The following is a 27,577-nucleotide window of genomic DNA, read 5'->3' as shown; positions in this document are numbered from 1 at the left end:
CCAATGTTTTGCCAATGAGCAAATTCTCAGGGGCCCTGCCAGCCCTAAGTGGGCCAGTGCAGACTTGTTTGCAGGGATGGCTAACATTGTCTTTTTTAGGAAACATTTCCGAACAGTCGGTGGTAAGTGCTTACGATATTGTATATTTATGAAGATATATGTTATATATTACTTATGGCCGGTTAGTTTGATATCAGCTGTACTGATGTATTAAGTCTTGAGTTGTTTTTTATCTGCACCTTCTAATTACAGACCCATACCTGCTGGTGTAATTATGCAGTTGGGGAAAGACGCAGAAGAAGAGGCAGACTTCATTTTGTTTTTAAAGGATGGGGGAGATGTCATGTGATATGCTATTGTTCAATACCGTTACTTTAACTTTGGGAGATAAAAAGTATCAGGAAGTCGACTGTGGAGCGTGCAGGTTGGTTGTGTTCTTCTGAAGAAACTGCATACTCTCGGCCATTTTACAATAAATGTACGTACTTTTTTTAAGTGAAAAAAAAAAAAACTTTGCAGGATTTACATTGCTGATAATCCGTTAAAACACGTAATTACAGTCAGTGAAATGGGTCAATGGTCCATCCGGGCGATAGGTGGCGGTAATGGACTTATGTGTCTGCGATCCGCCGTAAAACAAGAATAAAGACGTCACCACTACCGCCATCACAGCGAGTCTTTTGAGGTGAGGTAAGCAGTTCTCGGTGCTTTGTATATTTATATAATTATGAAAAAAAAAGCGTGTTAATGCAACATTGACAGGGTTATTTTTGTAAGTTTTTAATCTGGTCAAGAGCTATTTGTGTCTTTTCTGGCGACTGAAATAAACATTTAGCTTAGCAGGCAACGAAGTGAGGAACTAATGTTAAATTCATAAAGACCTGAGCGATTGTTGTGTTTTTGTATGTTCATCTGTATGATTGTTTCGATGTTTGGAGCAATAATATTATTGTTACTGAATGCCATTTGATCAAAAGTCAACGTGTGATCTGTGAGGGTAATTAATAGGAATCGATTTTTTCTTTTGTGGATTAATCTTTTTTTAACATTAATATCTATTTCTGACACGAAGAGGCTTTTCAGCTGTTAATTTAAATCCACCACAAGAGGTAAATCTGAATATGTAGGTAAATGTGAAGAAAGCTTGACATTGGAAACATTAAAATATTGCTTTGTCGTGCTCTTTTATTTTATTTAAAGAGCTGTTTCTGTCCCTAGAAAAAAACATCAATTCGATAACTGATTTGTTTTTGATTTTAGCTGTTCTGCTCCTCCTGCAGCAATTCATCGGTAAATGCTGTAATATTCCCTTCAGCCTACAAGTGTAGAGGATAGAGTGTGTGAAAGAAAATGGAAAACATGAATGATCCAGAACCCTGCAGAATAAAAGAGGAAGAAACTGAAGAACAAATAGGTTGGTGTTTATTCTTGATTCTTCAATAAGGTTATAATACTTAAAAGCAGTTCATCAGATTCAGTGATTGCAGTTAAAAAAATCATAAGAGTTGTAAAATAATAACATAACCTTTTCAGTTTAAAGTATTCTAGCTGAGTATCATTTCCATGGCAACATATCATGATTGTCATGTGACACGCCGCAGCCACAATAGAGCTGTATGACTAATGTATTGCTTTTATTTCATTTTTCCTTTTTATTCAAAATACTTAACTTGTAAACTATATTTTTATATACCTGACGTTCCGATTCTCAAATATGTGTAAGTAATTTTTTTTTTTTTTTTTTTTTTTTTTTGAAAAGTCAAAAATTATTAAAAGCTCATGAGAAGCATGCAATACTAATGCAATACTAGAAATTGCAAAGTTAAGGTATGACCATAACTGCATGCCTTAACTGCAATTTCTAGTATTGCATTAGTATTGCATCCTTCTCATGGGCATTTAATAATTTGACTTTTCAGTCTGAGTTAAATCCTTTTTTTTTGGCTCATTTTGACTGTAAAAGAAAACCTGCCTAATAATTATGCACAGTTGAATATAAAGCGTTTTTCATTTCAGCCTTCATGAACAATAATATATCACTTATAAATGATTAAATACAAAATTAATAGTAGTTATTAAGATTGATGTGGTTTGCAATTGGTAATATGTGCTTGGAAAAAAGTATGATCAGAAAATCAACTTGCCTAATAATTCTGCACACAGTGTATATGCGCTTTAAATATTTACATGCGTGTGTAGGTTACGTGCCTCTCAGAGCGGTTCTGTTCACAGTAAATGCTGCTCCACATGCACTGTTATCATTTACATTTGTGGAGTTCCTCAAACTTTAGATGATAGAGAATGCAATGTGTATTATTTCATCAGATTTATAAGGTAAATAATTTATAAACCTACGCCAACACATGAGAATATATATCGATTTCAAAATACAAGTTTAAACCCTCGCTCTGAGTTTACGTGTTTTGCTGTCCACATGTTTGATGTCAAGAAATTACAGTGGCTGTAGCATTTCTATCATAAAGAAATATTAACGCTTTTAACATTTGAATTATATGTTATTTGGCCAGCATTAAACCAGGATTTGATCTGCTGTAAAATGGGATAACAACAACACCAGGCCATTGACACCCTCTGCAGGCATTTGTTATAATACATAATGTACATAAGTTGATTGTTTCTATAATGTTTGTTCTAGTATGTATTATAAATTTTGTGCTATATGATTACTTTGTTTTTGATACTTTATTTGAAGCAAAAATGATTGCCTCTTGATTATATATGTATTTTAAGTTTAAAAAAAAAAAAAAAAGTCAGATTACTATATTAATCGTCAAAATAATTGACCGATTACCCCTAGTTGAGAATATTGAGCTGAAGCTTGACTTAAATCGCAAATCGAATCGCAATCACAATATCAGTCAGAATAAATCGCAATAAGATATTTTCCCCAAATCGCACAGCCCTATTAGAGAGCCATTGTCTGTTTTTAATTATTTCTTTATTGGTTAATTTTGCATACTGTAGCACATATTAGATCTTACTGTCTGATCCAGTGTGGGCTCTGGTAGCACGTGTAGCCAGAACTTGCCTTATATATGGTCAGACCATTTTCCAACATAGAGATAGATGTGAGTGCTATGATTTGTTAAATGTTTTATTTTGTTTGTATGTTGTGCTTGTTTGTATTATGATTATGTGTAAGTTGTTGTCAGCTTTCTTCTTGTTTATGTATGTGACGTCATCATGCAAAGATGAATTTTAACCCGACCATTCAATTATAAATCATTATTATAAGCTTACCATTTTACTGTTTTGAGCACTGTTTTTTATGTACTTGGTCAATTGTACTTTAATCGATTGATTGATTGATTTTTCAAATTAGGGATTCACTGATACCACTTTTTCCTGAACGAGTCCAGTACTAACACTTTTATTTTTGGTACTTGCTGATACTGATACCTGCATATTCATTGCATTTGTAATTTTTAAAAATATTGGTTAGAGAAGCCAAAGAAAAGGAATCAAATTAGTTGGCTTAATTCATTTAGCAAATAGATATTTTATTCAGTTATTTTCACACCTAATTATGCATGTTGAAATGTATTGTAGAAGCTTCTTTTACTGTCACGGTTCATTCTATTGCTCCATCATATTTTATCTTTCATTTAATAGCACAGTGCATATGTAGAGCTGCTCAATGCTAATTGTGCACTAGGAGCGTCGGCGTCAATGCTTGATGGAGGGCGTGTCTGAAGCTTGGTGCTGAAACGACTGTCAGTGACAACAGCCAATCACATTACTTTTCCGGTGTTGCATGAACGCAGTTGGCTAGCATTTGCGCTAGGGTATTTGCGTAGGCGATCTGATTGGCTGACACCTGCGTTGGCTCTTGAAAAGTTAGTTTTCAACTTCTGCCATGAGCAACGGCAGCGGCGCGATGCAACTGAACCCACAATTCAGTTCGGAAACACATGGCGTCACACATTCAAATGAGAAGCGTTAATGCCTCGTGTGAGTGCACCATAAGGATTTGTTCTACTGGCCCTGTTGGGTCAGTGGTTCCAATTTTTAGATGCCAGTGAAACATCACAATTTTCAGGTACAGAAATTGAATAACGTAATCAAATGTAAAATAACACTGCATAGTCTTCACTGTATAAATTAAATATAGATGAATCCTTATCAAAGTTACAAAAATTATTCAGTCTTTTGTTGTTAGATTAACATTAAGGACAAAGACAGGAGTAGGTTTATTAGGCTGCTGCCACTTTAAGAGCTGCATGTATCCAGCATGTATCCATACATCTTTCTGAACTGTTTACTTTCACTTCAAACAACCGACTATGGGTGCTTCTCAATACTTAAGTTCTGCAGTATGCTTCCTCGATTCCTCGCTCCTCCGTCCTCCAGTCTGTGACACTGAATACCGATCAGAGTTAACCATCTTGAAGGACATGTCAATTCTCTAATTGCACCGTGAGAAACGATGGATTTGGAAGCTTTAAAAAGAGCTATGAGCAAAGATCCACAGCTGTATCCTATGCGAAAGTCTTTCTTGTAAAAAACCTGACGCATGGATAAATTCTCCTCCCCCTTCACATCTGTCACAAGTATTTTAATTTACGTTTTACCTTTGCAGTTTAAATAAACACCATACAACTCCCATATATCAACAGGGCGTATTGCTTTATTATGAGCGCAGCTGATGACACTCGAGTGATTGATCATTGTTCCGCTTTCCTGTAATAATTTAGAGAACTACTCATTATACATAAATCATCTAACAGTTAATTTTTACTCACATATACGATTTAGTTTTAATCCAAATAACGCCTGTGTGCTGAGTAAACGATCAGCACTAAAAAGCATGTAACAAGTGATGGCTCTCCATCATTTAATGTTAGTTATGTTCCTCATTTTACCTTCTTTGCTATTGACATATCCGACCAAACTACAAACTTTCCAGTGACAAAGGGATGCGGTAAAAAATCCACTCCACGTTTCTCTTATCTGCTCGCAAACAGCAATTATGTGTGAATATTTGTTTAATATTCTTTTAATTAGATAACATCTACTTCATAGCCATCTTTCTCTGATATTTTCGTTATGCTCTCTGTTTGCTTTGTTGTCAGTGTTTCTTTGTCTGAACACAAACACTGTACACATGCTGCTTTTGGCAGCAGAGCATTTTAATGAGTATGAGTTCATGAGCACAGTATCGGGCCCGATACTGGTATTGGTGCATCCTAATTTTAAACCAAAAACTCTTCTGTACTGTAGCTTTAAAGCAAATAATATTTGGACAGTTTTCCATTAACTGGGTACAAAATGGATCCTAAAACAATTTGTTTCCCTTTCAGGGCTCTACACTAACATTTTTCACTTGTGCTCCTATTTAGGAGCACTTTCTGATCAATAACAGACATTAACTTTACCATTACAGGGCGATTATTTTCCCCTTTAAATTAATTTCCAGGGGCATTTTTCCATTATAAGAGCTTTTTTTTTTCTTTCTAATCTTATTAAATGTATGCATCATATATTGTCAATTTCTTAAATTAAAATAGTTTTTTTTTTTTTTTAAATGTTAAACAATAAATTCAGTTAGAACAATAAGACCCAGTCAGACTGTTACCAATCAAAAGAAATAATCAAAACATCCATCTTTGCACTGAAGAGTGGCACAGAAGCTCCACCTGAGGTGGTATTTAGACACATTTACATAGACATTTTTTGAATTTAGAAATATGTAAAAAAAAATTAAACTCTAAAAGTTTGATATTTAAGTAAAAACAGTCTATGTAAAGTGTAAATATGAAAATAAATGTAAATATGGAAATAAAACCACCAGTAGGTGGCTGTAAACCTTAATGTGCGAGTCATTCATTAAAAACGCAGATTCATTCAGGAATCGCCGTTGCTTGGAAATGTGCAACAGTTCTGGTGTGGCTTTGTTTGAAACTGTTTTCTCGAAATCAAGCAAAAACAGTTAGTATAGTGGCTAAAATGTTAAGTCACTTAAGATAAGTAAGTATCACATTTGCAATTATGCCAAAACCCGGAGAAAAAGAAGTCTGCTCGTGTGATATTACTTAACTTACATATTAGGCTTGCTGCGATAGATGTTACCGGTGTTCAGCCGCAACATTGATTACATCACTTACCCACCGTGACCACGGCACCACCCCCCACCATCGTTTTAATTTTTTTTTTTATTATTATTTTTTTTTTTATAGTAATAAAAATCATTAAGTTCAGTTAGAGAACAGACACTACAGTTAAAAACTGAACGCGTCTGCTCAATTCAGTGAGCCGAACGAAAGTCGCAGCACAGATCAGCAGCAGGAGTCAGATTTCACTGCACTTTTCTGAATGACAAGACGATAAATGAAGATTTGGTTGCAAAGCGAAATGTAAAAGTGCATATTTACGTGAGTTTGTCATTGTACTGTTTTGTTGATAATGAACCCACCCACGATTCAAGCAGTTGCCGCCTCCGAATTGCCGCTACTTCAAAAGCGAAAGTAGCCTATGTGCACGGGGCATTCATAACGGTGTGTTTTTTTAAATTAATTTTTGGAGGCATTTTTGCCCAGAGGCCGCCGTTAATTTCCGACCTTGCTTATGATAATCTAAATGTAATATTTCTAGTTAATTTGACTGAAACATCAGCAGCATGAGACGGTCTGGTAAGTGTGCATGGCTGCGTCATACCCATTTCAGCTTGTAAACAATCTTTAAAGTGTACGTCTTTTGCACTTGCTCTGCTGACTGAAGCAAAGTCTTTGAACAAAGGCATGAAAAGCAGCTGATTGCAGTATGAAACATAACTGTTGTTCAGTGTAGATGCATTTTGGGAGTTGTACTTTTTATTCAGATTGTATTATAGATCTATTCATGAGAATCGATCAGGTTACTCGCACCGGTGCGCCTAAATATTTTTCACAGTCGCACGCAGTTATTTTTAGTGCAAATGCGACCGAAATGGTTGCAGTGTAGAGCCCTGCCTTTGTAAAATGTAGTTAATCAAACAAATTAAATGGCCCTCACTTAAAAACACGCAATTTGTGCCTGTAATGTTTTAAAAATAATTGGATGATAAATGTTCCAAATTAAAATGAATACATTGAAATGTTTATAATTTCTAGTATTATGTCGGGGTTCACATGTCCATGTCCTTTTCCTTTCAGATTTCTCTCTTTTTTTTTTTTTTTTTTTTTTTTAATGATTTACTGAAAAACAAACAGTTTTTAAAACTTTTTTTTTACTTTCATTTTAGACCTGATAGAAGAGAACAGGGTGATTGAAGGACTGATTGAAGGGGTGGAGAAACATCAAGTCAAAACTGAACCAGTATCGATGAATCCCTCATTGGACAGAGGAGAGAAAATATGTTTCTTTTGCCCAGAGTGTGGAAAGAGTTTCTCATGCGAACAAAATCTTAATCTTCATGTAAAATTTCATCGTGGAGGAAAGCCGTTTGAATGTGATCTTTGTGATAAGATTTTCACAATAAAAGGAAACCTTGATGAACACAGGAAAATCCACTCTGCGGAGAATACATACACATGTGATCAGTGTGGCAAGATTTTTGCACAACAAAGAATCCTTGACGAACACAGGAAAATACACTTTTTAGCAAAGCCGTACACATGTGATCAGTGTGGGAGGAGTTTCCCATATCAAGGAAACCTCAACGATCACATGAGGATCCACACTGGAGAGAAGCCGTACACATGTGATCAGTGTGGGAAGAGTTTTGCACAAAAAGGAAACCTTAACTTGCACATAAAAACCCACAGTGGAGAGAAGCCGTACAAATGTGATCAGTGCGGGAAGAGTTTCTCACATAAAGGAAACCTTAATGTACACATGAAAATCCACACTGCAGTAATGCTGTACACATATGATCAGTCTACGAACAGTTTCACTCAAATAGGAAACTTTACTGTACACATGAAAAACCATACAAAAGAGAAGCCATTCATATGTGATCAGTGTGGGAAGAGTTTCACACATAAAGGAAACCTTAATGTACACATGAAAATACACACTGGAGAGAAGCCGTACACATGTGTTCAGTGTGGGAAGAGTTTCAGACATAAAGGAAACCTTAACGAACACATGAAAAGCCACACTGGATTGAAGCCGTTCACATGTGATCAGTGTGGGAAGAGTTTCGCGCACAAAGCAACTCTTAATGAACACATGTCAATCCACACTGGAGTGAAGCCGCACGCATGTGATCGGTGTGGGATGAGTTACGCGCGAAAAGGAGCCCTTAAGGATCACATGAAAATCCACACTGGAGAGAATCTGCACACATGTGACCAGTGTGGAAAGAGTTTCATAAAGTCAGGTGTTTATAAAGTACATCTGCTTAGTCATTCTAGAGAAAGAGTATATAACTGTGAGCAATGCGGTAAAAAATTTTTTAGGCCAGATTTCCTAAGGGACCACCGGAAAGTTCATACAAAGGAGAGGCCTTGCGTCTGTTATTTGTGTGGAAAGGGTTTTCGTAATATGACTGCATTAAAAATACACCAGAAAAGACACAGCGGTGTAAAGGATCATGCTTGCTCAGAGTGTGGGAAGCGTTTTTTTACAGATGGTGCACTGAAAGTGCACCAGACAGTTCACACTACAGAAACGCCTTACAAGTGTTCACACTGTGACAAGAGATTCAAACGGGCAGAATATCGGAGAATACATGAGAAGATCCACAGTGGAGAGAAGCCGTATCACTGCCATCCATGTGGAAAGAGTTTCACTCATTTATCTACTCTAATCGGTCATAAAAAAAAAATGCATACATGAAATTATAGTAAGTAGTTCGCGTTCTGATCCTGTACTTCCACGTGTGATGCTCTGTAGTGCTGCGTCAATTGTTGTTTTGATAATCGATTAATCAAATTATTAGAATGCATGTTCATAATTTCACAGATTAATCAGTTTAGATTTGATTATTCTGCTTTTGCAGTTAGTTAAAATAGTGAGTTATACCCATTCTAACTAATAGATAAAACAACACTTCAGGTTTTAAGAATGTCTTTTTTTAATAAACTTCTAGTTAACTAAATCTTCCGGTTTTCTGTCCTCCTCAGAAGTCATCAATACGCCAACTACTGAAGGATCAAAGCAACTTATGTGTTGCTTTACAGTTTTTCACAATTGCTAAGACACTGACTAAACCCCATTCGCTGAACCTAAACAAGTTCAGACAGTTAGAGACTATTTGCAAGTCTCATGCACTCTTTTTTGCAAAACTAAACATTCTCATTCACTACAACATGTTGCATTTGTTGCAAAACTGTAAACGCAAGCTGTAAAAGTTAAACCGACTAAAACGCAGTTGTCATCGTTTACACACAACGACTCAAATTTGTTCACACTTGTTTCTAATAATGTGATCAAGCCAACTGTACAAAATAAAGCCAGATCAGATTGCACAGGTGCACTGAATGTTGATTCGAACAATTGATGGAAACAATTTGAGAGTTAGAGGAGGAAGAATACATGTAATAGATGGTGAATGAGGAGATTACATGTAATCAATTGTGATTACAATTTCAAAATTTGTTTAATATACGCAATATATGGATGCTGTGTTCTCTTTTTTTTTTTTTTTTTTGGATGTAATGATCTGTAATGTTTATATTATTGACTGTTGTGTGTATGATCAGAAAGCTTTGTTTGATTTCGAGTACAGGTGAAATGGTTTTGAAGCAATTGTAAAAAAAAAAAAAAAAATCTAAGAGCAACCATACATCTATGTTGTTTTATTTTTTTAATACAATTTAATTTTATAATCATTAGTCATTTATGTAATTTGTCATTTGATTGATTAAGCATTTAATCATTTTATTATTATTTGTCACTTTATATTTTTATTATTATTTTACTTATTTCCTTGCTCTTGCAATGCTTGCTATTTGTTGTTTGTGGTTTGTAAGAGATTCAATGTGTTTAATGTCACAGAACAATGTTGTGAAGCAGTAATTTTCCATTGTTTTTGCTTTGGTATAATAATGCCTGTCGGAATTGTATGAAGTCTGAGCATTGAGACATTGACATTCAGATGAAGTCTGAGCATTGAAATATATGAATCTAAGATTATTCAATAAACTTTGCTCTTTTTATTATCATCACTTTGTCTCCTGCTTCTGCTCTTCCCTGGCATTCTCAGTCAAACTCTCAGGCTGATAGAAGACTGTTAATAGAGATTTGCAAGACTTTGTTTACATATTTTACTGGACACCAGACAAAACGGATATCTTTTGGCAGGGATTCAGATCTAATATATCTGACATCCACATCCATCCAATCTAACACGGATTTGCTTAGAGCTGAAACCAAATTTAAAAGGTCATTTACTTTAGAAGAGAACACATAGAGGGCTAAATATTAATCTACATACAATCATTACTAGTATACATTTACAGTTATTATTCAATATTTTTTACAATACAAATATTTTTCGTGCACAAAATGAGACGACGGGCAGAGAGACATTAACCATTGAATTAATGAAAAAGTAACTGATGCATTGTTCTGCCTAACATCCTTTGTAAGTCATATGGATATGGAACAACATAAAGTTTATAAGTGATAAGATTTTATTTTGGGATAAACTATTAATTTTTTTTTTTTTTTTTTAATTCAACATTTCCTCTCTTATAATGCCATATAGTGTTATGATAATCAAACATTGCTGAGCATGATCAAGCTTTAACTTATTTCAAACCAAAGAGAAGGGTCAATGGGCTATATGCACGGAGCGTTCTTTAGAACTTCCGCAATAATATAAGATAGCTCGAAACTTCTGGTGATATGTAATTTGCTGGTGTGTTGAGCATCAGTAGTGTAATACTTATTTTATAATCAGAATATAGTCACTTAAATAGTCAGGCATAGCATTAATTTAGTTATTCAAACGTAAGACGACATAAAAAATAAATAAATAAAGACGCTGCACTGACTGACAGCTGCCGTGATTACAAAGGGAAAGCACGGTGCTTGCTTTCTGTAATTCATTCACAAGAAAAGTTGTTTTTCATAAGATTTTGTGAGTACTTCATACTTCACACTGACAAAATGTAAACCTAGTTATTTTATAAAGTTTAATATTTAGTCAGAAACGAAACTAATTGAAAAAACGATTAGAGGAAATGGCTGATATATGCGCAAATAAATGCTACTCTGCCACCACCTGCTGGTTATAGTGGTAATTATTGTCTTTTTTTATTTTTAAATAAGTGTTTTCTATCAAATGTTGAATTTCCTATATTTTGAAACGTTCGGTTTTACCATGGGGACAATCTTAGAAGGATGAACAAATAATGTTTGTGGTCATCACTTAAAAATAACATTTGAAGTGCTGGGGGGAAAAATGCATGTGCGTGTCTAATTACAGACACGGCGTTTTTAAACGGTCCCAATAGCTTCGTCTTTATCGCAATCAATAAAACTGGTTTATTGGCAAATTAGGTAAATGTGATAACTGCATTAAGATATGAATACAACATTAAAAAGTCAACCACTGATGGTTTTGTGTCGATGTACAGCGACTACAGAATGAACAGCTAACAATTCACCGGAAATGCCCGAGCAGCCTTCAAGACAACCAGGAAGTAACCGAACACATTGAAGTAATTATTAAGTTGTCAAAGTCAGAAAAAAAGAGCATAATAAAAAAACAAAAAAACAAACAATGGCAACAGCATTTATATAACATTCAAAATAAAGTTAGTGATGTGAAGAATATGAGAGGGACTAGAAAAAAAGTTATGATCGGATTAAGAATAGATCACAGTAATTTGAATAGTACACTATACATTATAGGGAAGCACCCAACTGGTTTTTGTGATTATTATCAGGTTTTAGAAACTAAAACGTGTTGCAGTCAGATAACAGAGGGAAAAACATGATTGAAGAATTAGGAAAAGTTGGCTTAACAGGGACAGGAATAATATACTGGATATACTGGAAAGTGGTGTGGATGAACAAGGCAGAAGATGTATTTGCCATTTTTTTTTTTTAACAAGAACATGGATTTCCCGATAACGTTGTCTCTTAGCGCGCTACGAAGACTCTAAAGGTAGACCTTAACTGAAGATATACCGTTTCTAGGCGTGTTCCCCGAACTATCCCTTAGGAGGCTGCTTAAGGTATATCTTCTTAAGTGCGACGTTATCAGGTGCTGTCCATGGCGGCGGTGCTGAACTGGTTGATATCGATGGCTCGAGAATCGACAGGGGCTGCTTCACTGCATTATGTGAGAAATTAGTGTTCTTAAAGAAGCACTTCAGAAGTAGAAATTGCATTTATCAGGACTCATGGGATGTTATAAAAGTAATCCAAATTGCAAACTAAATCTATATTGTAATTTATCCATATTCATGGGGGCGCGGAGCCCCCATCAGCGTGAGTTTAAGGCGACCGTTATTTTAGAACAAAGTTTCAATTCCTTGGAGACGCGTCATGCAGCTGACAGACATGTAGGCTAGGTATCGCGTTTATATCGTTTTTTTTTTTTTTTTTTCTCAAAATATTCACAAACTTGTTAACTATATCATGAATTATATGATATATTCCAATTGTAAAATATGTGGAAGTGAATGTGTTTTGTCACGCGATGAGTTTGCACGGCAATTCAGAGCTGTCGGATTTACGAAATGTTCCCCGAAATACGTAAAATGTGGCCGGTGAACTGGGAGAAGAATAGAGTAAACTTTATTGTTTCATACACAATGTGTATCTATGAATAAAACACTTCGTCAAGTTATATAATTGAAAGGGTTTATTGTTGCAGCTTCCGTAGACATCATGGAATTTGATCAAACTATAAATGTCTTTTTTATGCAGTAGCCTACTTAATTCAAATGTGCATTTAAATGTCTGAAACCTAAAATAAACCTGATGAGGTTAAAAACACCGAATAGTTGTGATACATGACAAGCGCGGAGTGCGCGTCTGTCTCTGGATCAGCGCTAAGGCACATTTGAATTTAGCAGTGAATCTTTGCATTTTATTCTTTGCCATAATCCTAATCAAACACTGCATGTATTACAGCTTCAGAATTATTTTCTTATGGACTGTCAACAATGATAAGGTATAGCTAAGAGTGATCCAGACCAACCTTACGAAAGTATGACTTACAGAAGGTATACGGGAAACACGTATTAACGTTAAGGTACAGCTTAAGGTATAATTTAAGAACGACGTAGAGTTAAGAAGGTTTCGGGAAATCCAGCCCATGTCTTATGAGGAGAATATGATGTAATGGATGTTACCCGGAAGATGGCAGTAGTGCAATACTTATGGATGCAAGCTGCCATTAAACCTCAAAGAAGAAGAAGAAATAGAAGTAAAAGAAGCAAAATTCCGTATAGGCATAAGGTCGGGACTTTGCGCAACTCTCTTACAGTTACTCTTCTTTGGAAATTAATGTCTCTCGGTTTTTTAATTTCGGAGATAGTAGAAAGGCGGCTTTAGCGATCATACTGTATGTTTACCTCGCCTGAGTCCAACTGGCCAGCGGTTCATTACATTTCTGCACATACAAAATAGTAACTATGAGGTAATTTCTTTAGTATTGCTGGATGTAGTTATTAGAGAATCTATATTTCGATTCATATGTAGTTATTTGCCTTAATGAAACGGTCTCCAAAACAGAAAGGAAGCAGAGAAACTATTTTAAAGATAATGTCATTTGTATTCGTTTTGATGTGTTATTTTTTGTTTTATTATACTCAGATGGTAAGAAATAATGCTGATGTCTTCAGATAACCTGTAAACTGCCACTTAAAGCTCATTTCATTGTTATCAACAAACTGAGGCAAACTATATGATGACCACGTTTCATATCTACAAGATATAAATCTCTTTACAGCATTTATTTCATTATAGTCTGCGATAAACCTTTCATGTATCATTTAAAAACAACATAAATCTAAAAACCAGTAATCAAAGCATCGGCTACATGACGTTGAACTCAGTATGTGTTATTTAGTTGTTGCTTCTGTTATTTCTGAATTTATACTTCTGTTTTATTATTCATACTTCTTTATTTGTGGTATTTGTGTATTTTTTCTATATTTCTTTGTAAGTAAGAATAAAAAATGGAAAATATTTATATTAGATCAATTCACATACAAAACAGAATTAAGTAATAGATAATTTTACATTTTCATTGATGATTAGATTACATTTAGCAGACGCTTTTCTCCAAAGCGACTTACAAATGAGAATAGTAGATAAATAAAAGGCTAAAATTGTGTGTTACTGATTCTGTAACTAATCTGTTTTGGGTTTTGACAGATTTTGCTTTTCCTAAAACACAGCAATATTCGCATAACAGACCTACAGTGAAGCTTCTCCAACAGCAATAAATGCTGGAGTATTCCCATCAGTCTACAAGTGAAGAAGACAGTTGAACAGTGAGAATATGAGTGATCCAGAATGCTGTCGAATAAAACAGGAAGATCCCGAAGAACAAAGCAGTGATCCAGATCCCTGCAGAATAAAACAGGAAGATACTGATGAACTAATAGGTTGGTGTTTATTCTTGATTCTTCATTAATGATGCTGAAAAACATCAGGTTTATAAAACAGTTTCCAGTTAGATGTAATGCTTGTAATTAGACAGTCATATGAGCTGTGAAATAACATTGTTAAAGTAGCAAATAAATATACTGAACACTGTCCATGAAATGTTAAATGAAAGGTGGTTTCAGAAACATTAATATTGGTTGTCAACATCAGGCGTATCTAAACGAAACGAGGCTTCATTATGTCATTTGATCTGGGGAACTTATCATTTAATTCATTCACATTTCATATTTAATGTTTTTTATTGTTTTGTAGACTACATTACAGATTACACTTTCATGAAATCATTTGTAATTGGTTTGTGAAAGGTGTCATTTCATGTTTATTACACTGTATTATGCATTTACAGCGTCTTGACCAGCATTTTGATTCAGAGTTTCAAAAAGCTTTGTTTCTCTCTTCATCATTACTGAGCTGGCCTAAATATCCACCTTATTTTGCAACACGGAAGTAACTAAATAACTGAATTGTTATGTGTAAAAAAAGCAATTAGTATACACTGATATATAATATTCACTAGTGAAATTGGTCATTTAAAAAAAAAACAATTTTAAAGTCCCCCTGCAGTCGAGTGATTCTATAATTAGAGATAAATTTGCATTTTAAAAAGTATAATTCAGGTTTTTATTGTTTTCATCCAGTACATGACAATATTGTACAAAACACAGATTACAGATATATAGAAATGCTACATATAAGGCTAAAATATATACAGTGGTTGCAATTAACAAAAATAAATGGAATACTAAATGAGGAAAAAGGGACAGAAAAAAGTTCCAGGGACATATAATTAAATTATGTAAAAAAGAACATACCAAATGTCCTTTCCCATAACATTTCTGTCTTTGAATGTTTTATGATTTACTGAAAATTAAACCTTTTTTACTTTCAATTTAGACCTAAAGGAAGAAAATGAGGAGAGTGAAGATCTGAATGGAGTGGAGGAGAAACATCATGTCAAAACGAATGAAATTAAATTTGTACTAAGAGCCAACGAAAATAAAAAGGTCACTTGCCCTCAGTGTGAAAAGAGTTTCTCATGCAAACAAAATCTTAACCGTCACATGATCATTCATACTGGAGAGAAGCCGCACACATGCGATCAATGTGGGAAGAGTTTTACACAAAAAGACAATTTAAAGAAACACATGAAAATCCACACTGGAGAGAAGCCATACTCATGTGATCAGTGTGGGTGGAGTTTCACACAAAATGTAGCCTTAAAGGATCACATGAGAACCCACACTGGAGAAAAGCCGTACACATGTGATCAATGCGGGAAGAGTTTTGCATACAGAAATACCTTTAAACTTCACATGACTATTCATAGTGGAGAGAAGCCGTTCACATGTGATCAATGTGGGAAGAGTTTTGCACGAAAACGAAACCTTAAGGAGCACACGAGGATCCACACTGGAGTGAAGCCGCACACGTGTGATCATTGTGGGAAGAGTTTCACGCATTTAAGCGCTTTTAAAATACATGTGCGTTCTCATTCTGGAGAAAGACCATTTTACTGTGATCAGTGCGGGAAAAACTTTTTTAGGGCAGATTCCCTAAAGAGCCACCTTAAAGTTCATTCAAAGGAGAAGCCTCATGTGTGTTCTTTGTGTGGAAAGAGTTTTTCACAACTGACAGTTTTTAAAACGCACCAGAAAAGCCACAGTGGTGTGAAGGATCATGTGTGCTTTGAGTGTGGGAAGACCTTTAAAACAATTTTTGAACTGAAACAGCACCAGAGAGTTCACACTGGAGAAAAACCTTACAAGTGTTCACACTGCGACAAGACGTTTCGTCAGTCAGGATCTCTGAAAATACATGAAAAGATCCACACTGGAGAGAAACCTTACAAGTGTTCGCACTGTGACAGGACATTTCGTCAGTCCCGATCTCTGAAAACACACGAGTGGATTCACACTGGAGAGAAGCCGTATCACTGCCCTCCATGTGGGAAGAGTTTCACTTGTATATCTTCTCTACTTCGTCATAAAAAAACAAATGTCTGCAATCACATTAAGTAGTTCATCTTCAGGTCCTGCACTTTCAAGTCTTCACCAAATATGTTGAGCAATATAAATTCTCTCTTAGCCAGCCACAATGAGCGACAGGACAAAGAAACATCACCCAAAGTGAACAAAGTTCATCTTCAAGACCAGCAGTTTCAAGTGTGAAACTGAGATCAACTCAAAGATTGACTTTCTCCCAAAATAACAATATCTAAGATTTTTTTTTCTTATTGAGGCCGAGAGCTGTGAGAACGGTGCGAGGTCTCGAGTGTCTCACAGGGAAGCTCCGGTTTGATAAAAGGAGGAGTGACGACAGTGAAGGACAAGAGTGAACTAGGCCTGGGACATTTATGTTATGTTTTATTATGTTTTATACGGTAGTCGTCCGTGAGGGGCTGCTGCTTTACTTTCGTTTTGTGTTTATTTTGGTGTTTAAACATTCGCCGGTTCCCGCCTCCTTACATTATCAACAAACCTTGCTACACTTATTTTGCTTTATGATATAAACTAAATCATTATGCTTGTTAATGGTTGTATCAACCAGATTTTATTGTGTTGATTCCATGGAGCTCCTAAAGGGACATTGTGATTAAAGGAAAAATAAGCTCTTGAGTTTGCTTCAAGACTGCGTAGCTGCTAAAGATCGGTAAAGATTGCAGATCGGCCAGTAGTTGTTTAATAAAAAAGGAATTAAAACTCATCTTGCATTATACTGTTTTTTTACCAGCCTGGCTGTGCAGACAGACGCTGCCACTGTGGGTTATACTTTATATTTATATTTTCACAAGCCAGTCATTCTTTCAAAACCTGATATCATGCTCTCATTCTAGTTGTACACATTTTCATTCTACATAATCATTGTTTCAAAACACAAGATCATTTAATGACAACATTTGGTTTAATCACTGAAACACAACAGTATGTTTTTTTTAGTACTTTTAACAATCTGTTAATTCAATAGCAAAGAATGCAAGATAGATGTTTCAAATCACCCTTGTTGCTGAAATAATTACAGGCTACAGATGCCACAATTAGAAAATACACTTACATTACATAAATTACATGATTGACATAAAATCCATAGTGTTTGTAATAGTATCTATTCAGTGTGTTATCAAAAGGTGTGATGGTTATGAAACGATCATGAGGTTTTGTGCTAGAACAGAGTGCTGCTAATACAGTAAATGTTCTTACTGTAACATACGACTGAGTCTATGCAAACACTTCTAATAAAGTCAGATCTCTGCTGATGATCTTGTAAAGCTTGTTTCAGGAGTGTCACTATTAACAGAGCTGCTGAAAAGCCTCTATATTTTTTAATGGTTATAGGTTAATAGTTTTCACCTCGTTCATTATGTTGATGTCTTTAGATCACCTGTAAACCGCCACTTAAAGCTCATTTCATTGGTATCAACAGACCACTTTTGATATTTGTGAATGGGTGAAAACATCAATCTGATCATCTATTCATTTAGGCAGATCTGCTCCTCCTACCACACAGTGATTCACCTTCAGTGAAGCTCCTCCTAGAGCAGTTCACCAATAAATGCTGGGATGTTCCCATCAGTCTACAAGTGAAGAAGACAGAGCTGAACATTGAGTGATCCAGAGTCCTGCAGAATGGAACATGAAGATACTGAAGAACAAAGAGGTTGGTGTTTATTCTTGATCCATCATTAATGATGCTGAAGATCACTGAAGTGTTAGTTCCCCAAAAAATGAAAATTCTGACCCGTAAGACCTTCGTTCATCTTCAGAACACAAATTAAGATATTTTTGATGAAAGACATCGTTAAAACATTGTGGTTCAACCTTAATTTTATGAAGCGTCAAGAATACTTTTTGTAAAACAAAACAAAACAAAAATAATGACTTTATTCAACAATATCCTCACTTCTGTGTCATTCTCTTACGCTGTTTATGTTCAGCGCTTCCAGGTTCTACGTCAGAATGCAGACTCGGTATTGGCCGACGCTGTACGCTTGAGCAGCACGATGCATACATGTGATGCTGACACAGTTGCCGTTCTGGGGTAAAACCTGGAAGCGCTGAATGTAAATGGTGTAAGAGACATTAATTTGCCTTCCCAATCTTTGCACAAGGCTAGAGAAACTCAGAGATCGTTGAACTGCATAAACCGGTGTTAAAAAAAAAACATTACTTTTAATTGGTTCCATATATATGCATATCCACAAAATATGCAGTATACACCTGAAACAATTTTTATTACTTTTTAAACACCCTGTTCATGCGTTGACACCCCTTTCATTTGATTTCACTGTATGAGCTGTTTTATTCACGCGGCTTAGCTGGTAATGTCAAGTTTGCGGTGAAACAGCAAAGAAAGTAGCCTATTCAAGTATTAAGCAAAGATAGTGGATTATTCGATTTTAATATATCAGGTAAAAGAGCAGAGACAATTTAAGAGACAACGTAAGCATTCATATATCATACTTTATCTGTTGTGAAAAAATTAATGATCTAATTCTTTATTGCTAATGTAGTTATTAGAAAATTGAACTATATTTAAGTTCAAATTGACATATGCATATCTGTAGTAGTCTCCCACATAAACAAGAAACGAGAAAAACTGCTGTGAAGATGGGTGTCGTTTGGATTGGATTTTTATGCATTACTGATGTTTTATTCGTCTCAGATTGTGAGAAATATAATACTATGCCAGAGCAGTTTTATAGTCTTTCAGCCAATATTCTGACTCAAATAATCTTTACCACAAACACATAATAAAATCAGATCTCTGCCGATGAGGCTCGTATCAGGAGTGTCACCATTAACAGCTGCTGAAATGCCTTCATATTTCATGTCAATAGTTCTTGTTTTCACCTCATTCATTATGCTGATGTCTTCAGTCACTTGTAAACTGCCACTTAAAGCTCATTTCATTGGTGTCAACAGATTGAGGCAAACTGCATAATCACCACTTTTGATATATAACATTTATTTTGTTATATAGGCTAGTCTGTGAAAACAGACTGCAAACTAAAAAACAATTAATAACAAATCATCTAAATGTGTTATTTGTTGCTTACTAAATTTATTTCTGACTTAATTTATCCTACTGTATTTTTATCCTTACATTTTTATATTTGGATTCTTTTAATTATGGTATTTATTCATGTTTTTCTATATTTCTTTGTCCATTAGTTCATTAGATAAAAATAAGATTAAATGTATAAAAATGTTATAAAAATCACTTTGCATTTCAAAAATTTGCACCAAAAAAAAAAAAAAAAATCTAGAAGTACATTTGAATTATCCACTCAGAAGTGGTTGTAGCCTTTAATATTATTATAGTTTTGCACACTGAAAGATTATTAAAAGGCTATTTTGTTCTGTCATATCCTGTTGCTCCATTAAAAAGCTGTGCAATATATTTAATGTATATTATTATATTCATAATATATCTATCTTATAAATAGTTTAGGTGTATATAAATCTAATATAATTTGTTTTAATAATACAATTATAAAATGTATTTTATAATACAAGTAGCCATTGATTTCACACACTTTTGTTCACTTTTTTACCCACTAAATTTAGCAAACTCTAAATTTTGAGTTTATAAAATTACTGTGCACCAAAAAAAAAAAAAAAAAATTCTAGAAGTACATTTGCTACTGAATTATCCACTCTCCTTATATATTTTATTTTGCTGATTTACAATTTTTTTTACTCATTTGTTGTTTTTCTCTATAATGAAGTAGTGTGTGTATTTAGTGCTTTGTTTTTAATAACCAGTTCCACACACAGAGGTGTGGATATTCTACAATAATCAAGAAACAGTGATTGTTTTGGATCGATATCAGCCGATACTAAGAATTTGAAATATCAGAATTGGAAAAAATTGTCTCTGTATCTGTGCATCCCTAATTGTCAACATCAGGAACTCTAATACTTGTTTTACATTTTAGATCTGGTTCACAATCTTTGCAACCATGTTACTGAATGTTTGTTGTAAATATTGTAAATATTTGACAATCACATGACTGATTTTATTAATTTCTAGAAATAAAAATTCAAAAAAATTCTCTTTTTATGATTTACTGAAATTTTTTATTTTTTTTTTCCTTTCATTTTAGACTTGATGGAGAATGAGGAGAGTCAAGAACCGAGTGAAGCGGAGGGAAAAAATCATGTCAAAACAGGAAATAAATCTTTGAGGCGCTCACAGACTGAAAGAATTTTTTTACTGAAAAGAGAATCCAACAAATCTTTTACCTGCTCTCAGTGTGGGAAGATTTTCTCACACAAACAAAGTCTTGAACTTCACATGAGAGTTCATAATGGAGAGAAACCTTTCACATGTGATCAGTGTGGGAAGAGTTTCACACACAAAGAAGGCCTTAAGTATCACATGAAAATCCACACTGGAGAGAAGCCGTACACATGTGATCAATGTGGGAAGAGTTTCACCCATGCAAACACTCTTAAATTACATCAGCGTTCTCATTCTAGAGAACGCCATTTAAGACCATTTAACTGTGATCAGTGCAGTAAAACATTTCTTTGGGCAAACTCCTTGAAGAGCCACCTGAAATTCCATACAAATGGGAAGCCTCACATGTGTTCTTTGTGTGGAAAAAGTTTTAGTGAGCTTAAAGAATTAAAAAAACACCAGAAAAGACACAGCGGTGTGAAGAATCATGTGTGCTTTGATTGTGGGAAGACCTTTTTTAGAGATGCTGACCTGAAACGGCACCAGATAATTCACACTGGAGAAAAACCTTACAAGTGTTCACACTGTGACAAGAGATTCAGTCTGTCAGGAAATCTGAAAACACACGAGAAGATCCACACTGAAGAGAAGCCGCACACATGTGATCAATGTGGGAAGAGTTTCAGACGAAAGGAACACCTAAAGGGGCACATGAGGATCCACACTGAAGAGAAGCCGTACACATGTGATCACTGTGGGAAGAGTTTCAGAAGAAAAGATTACTTTACGGAACACATGAGAATCCACACTGGAGAGAAGCCGTACACATGTGATCAGTGTGGGAAGAGTTTCGCAATAAAAGGAGCCCTGAAGTATCACTTGAAAATCCACATTGGAGAAAAACCACACAAATGTGATCAGTGTGGGAAGAGTTTTACAATAAAAGGACAACTTAAGTATCACTTGAAAATCCACACTGGAGAGAATCTGCACACATGTGATCAGTGTGGGAAGAGTTTTACAATAAAAGCAAGACTTAAGGATCACATGAAAATTCACACTGGAGAGAATCTGCACACTTGTGATCAGTGTGGGAAGAGTTTCATACTAAAAGAAACACTTAAGAAACACATGAAAATCCATACTGGTGAGAAGCCGCACACATGTGATCAGTGTGGAAAAAGTTTTAAAGAAAAAGGAACCCTTAAAGATCACATGAGGATCCACACTGGAGAAAAGCTATACACATGTGATCAGTGTGGGAAGAGTTTCAAACACAAAGGAGGCCTTAAGTATCACATGAAAATCCACACTGGAGAGAAGCCGTACACATGCGATCAGTGTGGGAAGAGTTTCACACAAGCAATCACTCTTAAATCACATCTGCGTTCTCATTCTGGAGAAAAACCATATTACTGTGATCAGTGTGGTAAAAACTTTTTTGGGGCAGACTCCCTGAAGAAGCACCTGAAAGTTCATACAAAAGAGAAGCCTCACATGTGTTCTTTGTGTGGAAAGAGTTTTAGTCGGATGAGTGAATTAAATTCACACCAGAAAATACACAGTGGTGTCAAGAATTATATGTGCTTTGATTGTGGGAAGACCTTTATTACAGATGGAGAACTGAAACTGCACCAGAGGACTCACACTGGAGAAAAACCTTACAAGTGTTCACTCTGTGACAAGAGATTCAGTCAGTCAGGAAACCTGAAAACACATGAGAAGATCCACATTGGAGAAAAACCTTACAAGTGTTCACACTGTGACAAGAGATTCAGTCAGGCAGGAAACCTGAAGACACATGAGAGGATCCACACTGGAGAGAAGCCGTATCACTGCATTCCATGTGGCAAGAGTTTCACTCATTCAAATTCTCTACTCAGGCATTCAAAAAACAAATGTCTGAAATCATGATATCATGTTCGAATTCATCTTCAGATACAGCCTTTTTCTAATGCAATACTGCATCCTCACCAAACATGTTGAGCAATAAAAGCTAGCTCTTCCATATAAATCAGGACAAAGAAACATCATCCAACAAGTTTTTTACTGCAAACCGGTGGTTTCAAGTCCAAAATAACAATATCTAATAAGATTTTAACGTATCATTATGCTTTATAATTACTTTTGTATTATATTACAAAAAATATGTTGTATTATGAAGGAAAGTAGAAGTTTTTTTTTTACATGTACAACATGTTCTTGTACTTGTATGTTTAGCAGGAAGCTGAAGAAGAGTCTTTAACATATACACATACTTTTTCTTCATTGTTGTGCTTAGAACATCTAATTGCTCTACTACTTATAACATATTTACCCAATACAGATGTAAGATACTATCATGTAGCTTTTCAACTGGACGATTTTTCGTTTCTCTTTTTCTCTTGAGATGTTTTGGCTACCTTGTAAGTCAATAAAGAGATAAATCTATCATTTGTTTTCATAGTTATTACTTCATTTATATATTTGTTCAACCAATTCTTGACTAAACTTGTTCATTATTTTTTCAACAATTTTTATTGTCCAGTTTTATTGTATGCTGATTCTATGAAGCCCCTATTGGAGGAAAAAAAAAAGGATATTAGTGTTGCTATAGCCTACTTTATACTTTATAGATGTCATAGACTTCATTTCCATTTAAATTTTGCTCACTAACTAATGATCAAACTTGTTCATATTTTTTTTTTTATCTGAATCTGCTTGTAACAAGAATAATTTAATTCCATTTTAATCGTTTAATCACTTTAAGCTTTCCATTTATATCTTTTAAATACCTAATGAATTATATTTCTCATCACACATGACTGAAATTAAATGAGATTTCTGGCATTGTATAGTGTAGACATAGATAGCATACAGACGTCATCCATATGGGACGTTAATTTGCCTTCTCAATCACAACACAAAGAGTAAATCGGAGATTGTAAAACTGCATAAACCAGTGTAAAATGTTACTTATATTTTACTGATATTTTTACACAAACAGAACGTAGCATACTGTGACGTCTAAATTTAAACGTCTTATTTCAACGTGCAGCTTACGTTATTTTAACACTTAACGCCTCACAAAAGTTGCAGTTTGGTCAAGTTTGTGAAAAGTTGTAAAAGCGTTTTGTGTTTACTGGGAAGATGTCTTAGTGTGCGATAATTAATAATCTTTATTTACTGCATACACTTATAATAAAGTCAAATCTCTGCTGATGTAAGGCTGGTTTCCGGAGTGTCACTATTAACAGCCTCTATATCTCAATAGTTAATAGTTTTCACCTCATTCATTATGCTGATGTATTCAGATGACCTGTAAACTGCCACATTTCACTGGTGTCAACAGACCACTTTTTACAATTTATTGTTATAGTCTTTGATAAACCATGTTTCATGTAAAAACAACAGCAAACTAAAAACCAATAAATACAATTTAATCTAAATGTGTTATTTGTTGCCTACTAATACATTGTTCTGAATTAATTTATCCTTCTGTATTTTGATTCTTACATTTTTTTTTACATTTATTTGGAGTGTTTTAATTCTGGTATTTATTCATGTTTTTCTATATTTATTATATACCATATAATGTTTAGTCAATATTAATGACCGTATAATGTTTATACTTTCCACCTGTGAAAAAATAGGCAAGAGTAAACCTTGCTGGAGTGAACTGAAGAGAAGAAGCAACAACATGGAGCTGGGAATCTGAAGGATCTGGAGAGATTCTGTATGAAGGAATGGTCTCTGATCTCTTGTCAGGTGTTCTCCAAACTCATCAGGCATTATAGGTGAAGACTCAGAGCTGGTATCTTGGCAAAAGGAGGTTGCAAAAAGTATTGAATAAAAGGGTGCCAATAATTGTGGCCAACTCAATGTGTTTTAGAGAAAAACATTTATTTTATAATGTGATTTTCCTCCCACTTTCAATTCTTTTCCTTCAATGAAAGGTTACATTTTTGCTAATTTTATGAATTAAAGATCAAAAGGATAAACAATGCAGATTTATTTTTACAGTCATCTTTGATCATATTTACCAAGGGTGCCAATAATTCTCAGCACAACTGTATTTTTGTTAGCTGGGAAGGACTGTTGAAATGTCAGCTAGAACACTTCAAGAGAACATCTGAGACCACATGTCAGAATTCAAAGCAAGAAACAGTGCAGAGGGGGTGAATCGGAGCATGTGTGTTTGCAAATGTCCCTGAATGCAGCTTCAAAGGTTTATTAAAGTGTGTTTTTTTCACCCCCCCTCAAACATGACTGATTTTGCAGTGAATACCTTTTAGAAATGATCATACTAGTATCACTGGACACATGCTGTCGTTACTGGGACAGTTACACTCTGTGTGCTGCAGGGGGCAGCATTTAACTTCCTTTTTTATCATTTCAGCAGAGTAGAGAAGAGGACTTTATTCATGTAGCCTACATGTAAATTGCTCATCTGTGAAGCTCACAGGAGCTCACGGCACATTACAACACCTTCTGGAAACTGGCACATTCTGAATGGCGACAGTGTTGTGAGACAAAACAACACAGAGTGGTTTTAATCACAAACACAATGAGTTATTTTGTCTTTAATGGCATTTAAGGTCACATTTTTGTCATTATGTGCATTCATCATTGTTATAGATGCCCAGTGAGAGTTCATGCATGAATCATACAAGAACAACAATGTCCACAGTTCTGCCATGGCAGGTTTCACAAGTAGGATTAAGTGAAACTGGAAAGAAGGACAGAAGATATTATTAGGAACTGCTTTTTGGTTTGTGTTCTTGGAAGAGCTGAACCTTCAGCTGTTTCATTGTGATGGTCTAATGTTTGACGGAGGCTGGAAACTCCTTCCAACACTGAGGAACAGAGAGGATGAAGTTTCTGGAAAACAACTTTGTACCTAGTTTTGATGAATCCAGGTGCTGGTGCTGCTCATTGATTGATTGTAGAGTGAAGGAGGGCACATAAAAGTCGTGTCTCATTTCAAAGGCTGAAGAAGGGCATGTCTGAAGCTTGAGGTATACCAACATTGAATGTATGTATTGGGAAAAGATTACCTGATCAGTTTATACGGCAGAGATGATGGCGATTATTGTAGGGTTGCAGTGGGTGGAGGAAGTAAAACCTATGCCTACCCTATTCCTATGCCTACCCTATTTTCTTCATCTTTGGATTCATTTGTATAAATATCTAAATTTTACAGTTTTACAAACTGTAAAATTTGCTTTTTATGTATTGATTTGCCATATGTCCTTTCTCATTCTCTACCCATTTATCCTTTAGTTCCATTATATTCAAATCTACCTAGGAATATAACTAATAGGAGTAGGAGTGTTAAAACAGATACTGTCTAATTTATATTCCTGATTTAGCCTTTGTTACCCATCCAAAGCCACTACCTTTAAAAGAGTTATACTCACAACATTCTTTAATAACACTATTGGTAGGGTTTTCATTACCACATCCACGTAAGTGACATCAGTATGTAAGCATGAGTTTATCTCTTCTCAGGCCTGAGGGCACTTCTCCTAACTCTTCTTGGATTGCCTTAGTTGGTGTTGATCTCATTGCAACCGAGCAAATCCTCAAAACTGTGTTTCTGAAGCACGTTTGTTATAGTAAAAGGTGATGGTTACTTATTGATTATTCAGTCATCATGTAGTGAAGACATTATTTAGATTTAATAATTTCACATAGGGGCTCTAGAATATCATCACATGAAATTTTTGATCTTTTATTTTAAATGTTTTTAAGTCATTTTGCTGAAATTATTCAGACAAGGTCATGTAGACTCACACAGACATCAAGATTCAGTGTATGAACCTCAACAATGGTGACAATCAACAAAAACTTTTTTTTGTGTGACTTTAGTAGCTTGTTTTGTGATGCTCAGAGTCTGAATATTTTGTTAATTGTCACCATTGTTGAGGTTCCTGTGTGTTATGGATCAGTGGACTATCAGGAGGCTTTTGGATGAGTTCCTTCAGTTTTGTATTTGTTTATTTGGTTGTTGGTGGTCTGACAAAGATACTGGTTGTACTTGCTGTGTTGATTGTATCTTAAAATGGTTTACATTGTTTGAATCACAAGAATCTCTGCTTTCCAAAGATATGTGACATGTTCAGCTTTTTGTTTTTTGAGCTTTTGTATTTCACGACTTTAACCTCAAACACACGCAGGCGGCAAACTGGAATTTTATGTAGTTAATGGAAATACTGGACTGATGCAATGAAAGATGGAGTGAAACAATAAAACACATTGAAAAAAATTACCTCACTAATCTGACATCATACTTTTTTATGTATGGCCTGCCCAATCTGCCCAACGGCGGTTTTCCCATAAGACGGGGAAGGTTTCTTGCACATTCGGTCTTTTCAGTGCGGCAAAGTAGTTTAATTCCAATTAAACTCTTATCTGACTTCATTTTATTATGACCTCGAATTTAGGTTGGAATGCCAATTGATTATTGACCATTTATATTTATAATTTATCTAGACATTTGATTATTCTATTTTACTCTTTACTCTTATTGTTCTTGTTCATTCGGGTGCCAGAGTCACACAGGGTCCTCGCAACGGCCGTTCATTTATTATGCGGGCACACGATCACAAACCCACCAGTCATAGACAGAGGTAATTGACTATACTATTTAGAGGGTTGCTCCCATGCTCACTCACTCTAAGAGTATTTTATTTAGTCCCCATAGATCTGTGTACACTTGAATTAAAGCAACATTATCTCTAGTCAGAGGTCATGACCACTATTCCAAATATAAGCTGACCAATACTTTCTCTGATAGTAGTTTTGCTATGGTCATGGTTTCCCATGTACACTTAGCTAGAGT

At 35.1% G+C, this 27,577-nt stretch overlaps 3 protein-coding genes across 8 annotated transcripts in view; all 3 read left to right on the top strand.

Moving 5' to 3' along the window:
- Positions 1 to 10,109, top strand: part of LOC127519737 (zinc finger protein 239-like) — a 76,676-nt gene extending 66,567 nt beyond the window's left edge. Inside the window, exon 3 of the mRNA XM_051907225.1 lies at positions 7,241 to 10,109. Coding sequence (XP_051763185.1) covers positions 7,241 to 8,778 — 1,538 coding nt within the window. The 3' untranslated portion in view covers positions 8,779 to 10,109. The remainder of the gene's footprint in view (positions 1 to 7,240) is intronic.
- LOC127519778 (zinc finger protein 501-like) lies at positions 620 to 17,277 on the top strand. Of its 6 annotated transcripts, none has more exons than XM_051907346.1 (4): positions 620 to 690; positions 1,261 to 1,414; positions 14,304 to 14,513; positions 15,469 to 17,277. In XM_051907346.1, the coding sequence occupies exons 3-4, from the start codon at positions 14,408 to 14,410 to the stop codon at positions 16,590 to 16,592; spliced, it is 1,230 nt and encodes a 409-aa protein (XP_051763306.1). In that variant the 5' UTR covers positions 620 to 690; positions 1,261 to 1,414; positions 14,304 to 14,407; the 3' UTR covers positions 16,593 to 17,277. The 6 variants fall into 6 exon arrangements, with proteins under 6 accessions (XP_051763306.1, XP_051763305.1, XP_051763304.1 ...); XM_051907345.1 differs by having other exon boundaries at positions 14,281 to 14,513; XM_051907344.1 differs by lacking the exons at positions 620 to 690; positions 1,261 to 1,414 and adding an exon at positions 11,971 to 13,540.
- Positions 17,278 to 18,024: 747 nt separating this feature from the next.
- Positions 18,025 to 23,103, top strand: LOC127519750 (oocyte zinc finger protein XlCOF6-like). Its single transcript, XM_051907267.1, has 2 exons — positions 18,025 to 18,228; positions 20,678 to 23,103. The coding sequence occupies exons 1-2, from the start codon at positions 18,198 to 18,200 to the stop codon at positions 22,666 to 22,668; spliced, it is 2,022 nt and encodes a 673-aa protein (XP_051763227.1). The 5' UTR covers positions 18,025 to 18,197; the 3' UTR covers positions 22,669 to 23,103.
- The last annotated feature ends 4,474 nt before the right edge of the window (positions 23,104 to 27,577 follow it).

This window comes from Ctenopharyngodon idella, chromosome 10, assembly GCF_019924925.1.
Source record: "Ctenopharyngodon idella isolate HZGC_01 chromosome 10, HZGC01, whole genome shotgun sequence".
Taxonomy (NCBI): domain Eukaryota; kingdom Metazoa; phylum Chordata; class Actinopteri; order Cypriniformes; family Xenocyprididae; genus Ctenopharyngodon; species Ctenopharyngodon idella.
The sequence above is the reverse complement of the archived record's forward strand: the minus strand, read 5'-3'. Positions and strand labels throughout refer to the sequence as shown.